Genomic DNA, 7694 nt, shown 5'->3' with positions numbered 1-7694 from the left:
ACACACACACACACACACACCCCTGCCCTGAGCAGAAATACACACACACAAGAAAATACACAAACACTCACACAAGGATTTGGAAATAAATGTGCCCGAAAGGTGAAAGGAGGTGTGAGACTGATTCAGGAGTGCCGTGCTTTCTCCCTGTGTAGCTGTGATCGGCAGCCTTCTGAAGACTGCAGAGTTAATAATGCAGTCAAACTGTTCCCCTTCACTAAGCCTCCCTCCTGTGAAAGACGTGTGTGTGTATGTCCCTCTGTGCAAACTGAAGGTAGACTGGAGTTTTGTTGGAAGGTTTCAGGGTATTTCCAACATTTTGAGTCCATTCTTTTCACCTCAGCAGGGATAGAAAAATACCTACAAAGTCACAACTGCCAGTCACATTGGGTGTCTGGTCTTAAAGGGGCCTTTTGGACTCTGGAACCCCTCTTGTTTTAGAACTGGTTCTGTACACACAACTCAGCCCTAAGTGCCAGTTCATCAAATTGCAGAAGTGCATAAATGTGTGCATAAATAAAAGCAGACTAATCTAACTGCGTGTGTCGTGGATTTCAAGCACAATGTCTGTATGATCAGCTGTGTGTGTGTGTGTGCAGACGTGTATCCTGAGGTTGAATGTGTACCTGCTCCGTGTGCCATTTTTCATATGAATTATAATAAATAAATATGAAACAGAGTCTAAACTCTCATGGAGTCATATGTCCATTCTGCCTGAAGTTCAACTGCTACCATTTAACACGTTTCTAGAATAAGGAAAACACACATTGCTGAGGTTTTGCCTGGCTTAAGGAAGGAAATATAGTGCTAACCTCACAGTCGTTTGGGCCATGTCTGTTCTTAAACCATCCATTTACCCACCACCACCACCACCAGTCCACACAACACATGTTCCATGGTTAGGTTAGAGAGGCAATGTCTGTAGCCATCAGACTAGCACCATGGCTGACTCGGTCCTGGCAGGAGCTGTGAGATTTTAACACGCTTAGAGACGAGGCGAGAACTACAGAAATAACATTCCCAAGTGTAAAAACTGACAGCCAGCAGGAGCCGAACCACAAAACAGTCTCGGGGAGTGAGTAGCCAACATACACACTAGATGTAGCACTCACACTTTTACACACTCATTGCCTCACACTCTTGGTCTTTCTCACACTCTACCGTTCGTACAGACAGCATACAAATCATACTTAGTTACCATACCTTAATGCCTATAAACACACTAATTACAGACAGAGACAGCCGTACCACCCAGTGTAGACAACACAAATACCGGTCACATCCATCACCAGCCACATAACGCTGTGATATTAACAAACCACAACAATTACAGTCCCTAAACCCCAACTATTTCCTCTGTGCTCGGGAGGTGTATTCTTGGCAAATCTCTATGGAAACTTGGGGACTAGAGGGGGAAGTGGAGTTGAGTGGGGAGAGAAAGTAGAAGGCAGAGGGCGAGTCATTTTAGGAAGGTGAAATGGATCTATTACTCATGCTGGGGAGGAGAAATGGATTCTCCATATTGGATCTGAAGCCAGGCTGCAGGCTGAAGCTGGAGCCAGGCTGCAGGCTGGGAGACATCCAAGAAGATGGGTGTGGCATCCCCATGCTTATTCCCACTGATCAGGGACAGGAGTTTAATGGTGGTTCTAACAGGACGAGACTGGCTTGCACAGCATTCACAGCTTACATTCATAATGTATATTCCTTCACATTCCATCTCTCTCTGTGAAACCGGCTGTAGGTTTACTATTCTGAGTGTTCATCTCGTTCTCCTTCAACATGCTCTTAGCCTTCAATCACCTTGGGACTTTATTTACCCTACCCTCATGTCATAATGTTTTCACTGATCAAGAAACCTAAACTGCCTACTCTATCCTGCAGAACAAAAGTTCAGGTTTAGTAAGTAAAAGTCAAGAAGCATTTAAATCACGGATTGATTATATTTAATGATTTCATCTGAAATGTAGTAAAATTCCCTGACCCTTGCATTCCTTCCCTGAAGTGTCCGTAACAAAGTTTACAAACACACCACATTCACACAGACCACATTCACACAGACCACATACACACAGACCACATTCACACAGACCACGACACACAGACCACGACACACAGACCACGACACACAGACCACGACACACAACACACAGACCACAACACACAGACCACAACACACAGACCACAACACATAGGGTTGAAACCAACTACATTCTGCAGAATATTTATTGGAATGTTAACTATGTGGACTCCAATATAGTGCTTATTGATGAAGTCGAAATGGAATTGACCACAACCCTAACATTTGTGAAGTATATGTAGCACCTGTTACTAGTTCACGTCATGGAGTATCCCTTTTTCCTCCAGCTAATATAGTCTATAGTCCAGTATGAGATAGATATATTATTATATTTTCTATCTATAAAGGAGCAGAAACACAGATATTAAAAGAGAAAGACAAGTCCATTTATTCAACAACAAAAGAAGTCCATAGATGAATTGAGAACCCAACAAACTGCTACAAATTAGGCTGCTGCTGACCTGACCTCCTGGGGGAGACAGCCAGGATTCGCAGGAATCACAGGAGAACCACTATACAACAGAAAACACATTCAACCAAGCAGGTAGAGGAGACGTCCCGCAGATGAGAGGTCGCTGAGCCAGAGAGGGAAGTGGGGATCCTTGTAGAGTAGTGGTCAGTATGGGTGGGGGTCCTTGTAGAGTAGTGGTCAGTATGGGTCCTTGTAGAGTAGTGGTCAGTATGGGTAGGGGTCCTTGTAGAGTAGTGGTCAGTATGGGTCCTTGTAGAGTAGTGGTCAGTATGGGTGGGGGGGTCCTTGTAGAGTAGTGGTCAGTATAGGTCCTTGTAGAGTAGTGGTCAGTATGGGTAGGGTTCCTTGTAGAGTAGTGGTCAGTATGGGTGGGGGGGTCCTTGTAGAGTAGTGGTCAGTATGGGTAGGGGTCCTTGTAGAGTAGTGGTCAGTATGGGTGGGGGTCCTTGTAGAGTAGTGGTCAGTATGGGTAGGGTTCCTTGGTCAGAGTAGTGGGGTCAGTATGGGTGGGGGGGTCCTTGTAGAGTAGTGGTCAGTATGGGTAGGGGTCCTTGTAGAGTAGTGGTCAGTATGGGTGGGGGTCCTTGTAGAGTAGTGGTCAGTATGGGTAGGGTCCTTGTAGAGTAGTGGTCAGTATGGGTGGGGGGTCCTTGTAGAGTAGTGGTCAGTATGGGTGGGGGGGTCCTTGTAGAGTAGTGGTCAGTATGGGTCCTTGTAGAGTAGTGGTCAGTATGGGTGGGGGTCCTTGTAGAGTAGTGGTCAGTATGGGTGGGGGTCCTTGTAGAGTAGTGGTCAGTATGGGTAGGGTAGAGTCCTTGTAGAGTAGTGGTCAGTATGGGTGGGGGTCCTTGTAGAGTAGTGGTCAGTATGGGTCCTTGTAGAGTAGTATGGTCCTTGTATGGGTCAGGGTAGGGATCCTTGTAGAGTAGTGGTCAGTATGGGTAGGGGTAGAGTAGTGGTCAGTATGGGTAGGGATCCTTGTAGAGTAGTGGTCAGTATGGGTAGGGGTCCTTGTAGAGTAGTGGTCAGTATATGGGTCCTTGTAGAGTAGTGGTCAGTATGGGTCCTTGTAGGGTGGTCCTTGTAGAGGTAGTGGTCAGTATGGGTCCTTGTAGAGTAGTGGTCAGTATGGGTTAGGGGTCCTTGTAGAGTAGTGGTCAGTATGGGTCCTTGTAGAGTAGTGGTCAGTATGGGTAGGGATCCTTGTAGAGTAGTGGTCAGTATGGGTCCTTGTAGGGATCCTTGTAGAGTAGTGGTCAGTATGGGTAGGGATCCTTGGGATCCCTTGTAGAGTAGTGGTCAGTATGGGTGGGGGGGTAGGGTCCTTGTAGAGAAGTGGTCAGTATGGGTAGGGGTCCTTGTAGAGTAGTGGTCAGTATGGGTAGGAATCCTTGTAGAGTAGTGGTCAGTATGGGTCCTTGTAGAGTAGTGGTCAGTATGGGTAGGAATCCTTGTAGAGTAGTGGTCAGTATGGGTAGGGATCCTTGTAGAGTAGTGGTCAGTATGGGTAGGGATCCTTGTAGAGTAGTGGTCAGTATGGGTGGGGGTCCTTGTAGAGTAGTGGTCAGTATGGGTGGGGGTCCTTGTAGAGTAGTGGTCAGTATGGGTCCTTGTAGGGGGTCATCCTTGTAGAGTGGTCAGTATGGGTCCTTGTAGAGTAGTGGTCAGTATGGGTAGGATCCTTGTAGAGTAGTGGTCAGTATGGGTCCTTGTAGAGTAGTGGTCAGTATGGGTAGGAATCCTTGTAGAGTAGTGGTCAGTATGGGTAGGGTGGTCAGTATGGGTAGGGGTCCTTGTAGAGTAGTGGTCAGTATGGGTAGGGGTCCTTGTAGAGTAGTGGTCAGTATGGGTAGGGGTCCTTGTAGAGTAGTGGTCAGTATGGGTGGGGATCCTTGTAGAGTAGTGGTCAGTATGGGTAGGGTCCTTGTAGAGTCCTTGTAGAGTAGTGGTCAGAGTAGTGGTCAGTATGGGTAGGGATCCTTGTGGTAGTGGTCAGTAGGGTAGGGTCAGTATGGGTAGGTCCTTGTAGAGTAGTGGTCAGTATGGGTGGGGGTCCTTGTAGAGTGGTCAGTGGTCAGTATGGTCAGTATGGGTAGGGATCCTTGTAGAGTAGTGGTCAGTATGGGTGGGGTCCTTGTAGAGTAGTGGTCAGTCAGTATGGTCAGTATGGGTAGGGTCCTTGTAGAGTCCTTGTAGAGTAGTGGTCAGTATGGGTAGTGGGTATGGGTCCTTGTAGAGTAGTGGTCAGTATGGGTAGGGGTCCTTGTAGAGTAGTAGTGGTCAGTATGGGTCCTTGTAGAGTAGTGGTCAGTATGGGTAGGGTGGTCCTTGTAGAGTAGTGGTCAGTATGGGTAGGGTGGTCAGTCCTTGTAGAGTAGTGGTCAGTATGGGTAGGGATCCTTGTAGAGTAGTGTATGGGTCAGTATGGGTGGGGGGTCCTTGTAGAGAAGTGGTCAGTATGGGTAGGGGTCCTTGTAGAGTAGTGGTCAGTATGGGTAGGGTAATCCTTGTAGAGTAGTGGTCAGTATGGGTAGGGTAATCCTTGTAGAGTAGTGGTCAGTATGGTCAGTATGGGTGGGGGTCCTTGTCCTTGTAGAGTAGTGGTCAGTATGGGTAGGGTTCCTTGTAGAGTAGTGGTCAGTATGGGTAGGGATCCTTGTAGAGTAGTGGTCAGTATGGGTAGGGATCCTTGTAGAGTAGTGGTCAGTATGGGTGGGGGGGGTCCTTGTAAAGTATTGGTCAGTATGGGTGGGGGGGGTCCTTGTAGAGTAGTGGTCAGTATGGGTGGGGGTCCTTGTAGAGTAGTGGTCAGTATGGGTGGGGGTTCCCCCTCAGTGGCATCTCTGTGATCTTTGGCAGTGGGGCTCTCTTCTCTTCAGCTCTCAGATAGGAATTCCTCCTGGGCCAGTATATGTTCAGTCTTTATTTCAAAGTGCCCCTCCTCCTCCTCCTTCCTTCCCCCATCGTCACGGTGATGACGGATGAGCTAAACACCGGCTCAGGAGTGCAAGATGAGAGGGAGTATAGCCACACACACACACACACACACACACACCCACACACACACACACAGTAGCACAGACAAGTGCAGACATACACACGGTCAAAGACGCACTGATGTGTAAACTAAACCCAGTCCATGCTATAATTAGATACACATTACAGTCTCTGTGGTTGATTTATTATGTCTGTTTGTGTGGTTGTGATTACTCGTGCCTGTGTGTCTGCTCTATGGGTGTGTGTGTGTGTGAGTCAGCAAGAGCGTAGACCAGTTTGGACAGTACAGACGGGTCTGGTCCCTTCCCTTTAGTCAGTGTTCCATGCCGAGCAACGGCCTCCAGGGGTCAAGGTCCCAGGTAAAAGTCAGTATAAGTTCCAATAAGGCCACAGCAGGGGTGATCCCTTAGCATCAGTCTGTCTCCTCTGTTGCCTGGGCAACCATTGCCAAGAGCCCCGTAGCCAGGTGGGCCTTGGGCGGGGGGGCTAGACACTGGGCCGTTGGCGGGTGGTGTCGTAGGATCGACACACCTGGGACTGAGACACCACCCCATGTTCCTCCTGGGAGAAGGCATAGCCATCTAGAGAGATGGAGAGGGGAGAGAGAGATGGCGAGAGAAGGAGAGACCGTGAGAGAGAAGGAGAGAGAAAGAAAGAGAGAGAGAAGGCGAGAGAGTGAGAGAGGAGAGAGAGATATGGAGAGAAAGCGAGAGCGATATGGAGAGAGAGCGAGAGAGAGCGATATGGAGAGAGAAAGTAAGTACACACCTGTATTGTCACCTACCTAGACAGTATATTATATGTTCTAGAAAGCATATTATATGTCCTAGAAAGTATATTATATTATATTACCTAGACAGTATATTATATTACCTAGACAGTATATTACCTAGACATTATATTTCCTAGACAGTATATTATATTACCTAGACAGTATATTACCTAGACATTATATTTCCTAGACAGTATATTATATTACCTAGACAGTATATTACCTAGACATTATATTTCCTAGACAGTATATTATATTACCTAGACAGTATATTACCTAGACATTATATTTCCTAGACAGTATATTATATTACCTAGACAGTATATTATATTGCAAATACAACATATTACCTAGACAGTATATTACCTAGACAGTAGATTATATTACCTAGACAGTATATTATATTACCTAGACAGTATATTACCCAGACAGTATATTACCTAGACAGTATATTACCTAGACAGTATATTATATTACCTAGACAGTATATTACCTAGACAGTATATTATATCACCTAGACAGTATATTATATTACCTAGACAGTATATTACCTAGACAGTATATTACATTAACTAGACAGTATATTATATTAACTAGACAGTATATTATATTAACTAGACAGTATATTATATTAACTAGACAGTATATTATATTAACTAGACAGTATATTATATTACCTAGACAGTATATTATATTACCTAGACAGTATATTACCTAGACAGTATATTATATTACCTAGACAGTATATTACCTAGACAGTATATTACATTACCTAGACAGTATATTACATTACCTAGACAGTATATTACCTAGACAGTATATTATATTACCTAGACAGTATATTACATTACCTAGACAGTATATTACATTACCTAGACAGTATATTACCTAGACAGTATATTACATTACCTAGACAGTATATTACCTAGACAGTATATTACATTACCTAGACAGTATATTATATTACCTAGACAGTATATTACCTAGACAGTATATTACCTAGACAGTATATTATATTACCTACAAAAAAGTGTATTAACTGTATACAGGGAATGAATACAAGTAGCCGAGGCCGGGACAGGGGAAGGACAGGGATACTCACGGGACACGTTGCTCTGCTGCACAGAGTTTTTGCACCCCACATTGGACGGTGTTTTCCTAAAGACCCGGGTCAACAGGTGGGCACGCTCGTTCAGACTGGAGGGCAGGAGACAGACAGGTCAGTCCACCAATCACAGAACACACAGACACTCAGTGACAGGTCACAGCACAAATCACCCGGGAGACTCTGTTACTGACAGGTTAACATGACCCTACCCCAGTGTAGCTCCTATGTCATTCTGTTTGACTACCCCAGTGTAGCTCCTATGTCA

At 45.5% G+C, this 7694-nt stretch overlaps 1 protein-coding gene and 1 long non-coding RNA gene across 5 annotated transcripts in view; one reads left to right on the top strand and one right to left on the bottom strand.

Moving 5' to 3' along the window:
* Positions 1-3499: 3499 nt before the first annotated feature.
* LOC121841340 lies at positions 3500-3984 on the top strand. Its single transcript, XR_006080313.1, has 2 exons — positions 3500-3559; positions 3873-3984. It is a non-coding gene; the product is annotated as an uncharacterized LOC121841340 (long non-coding RNA).
* Positions 3985-5312: 1328 nt separating this feature from the next.
* Positions 5313-7694, bottom strand: part of LOC112227495 (phospholipid-transporting ATPase IB) — a 139069-nt gene continuing 136687 nt past the window's right edge. For 3 of the 4 annotated variants that reach the window (XM_042308838.1, XM_042308840.1, XM_042308839.1), the window contains 2 exons: positions 7424-7518; positions 5319-6130 (listed from right to left, as the gene is read on the bottom strand). In XM_042308838.1, coding sequence (XP_042164772.1) covers positions 6036-6130; positions 7424-7518 — 190 coding nt within the window. In that variant the 3' untranslated portion in view covers positions 5319-6035. Of the gene's footprint in view, positions 6131-7423; positions 7519-7694 lie in introns of all 4 variants that reach the window. The other variant, XM_042308837.1, reaches the window with a different exon arrangement.

The sequence above is a fragment of the Oncorhynchus tshawytscha genome, linkage group LG29, assembly GCF_018296145.1.
Source record: "Oncorhynchus tshawytscha isolate Ot180627B linkage group LG29, Otsh_v2.0, whole genome shotgun sequence".
Taxonomy (NCBI): domain Eukaryota; kingdom Metazoa; phylum Chordata; class Actinopteri; order Salmoniformes; family Salmonidae; genus Oncorhynchus; species Oncorhynchus tshawytscha.
The sequence above is the reverse complement of the archived record's forward strand: the minus strand, read 5'-3'. Positions and strand labels throughout refer to the sequence as shown.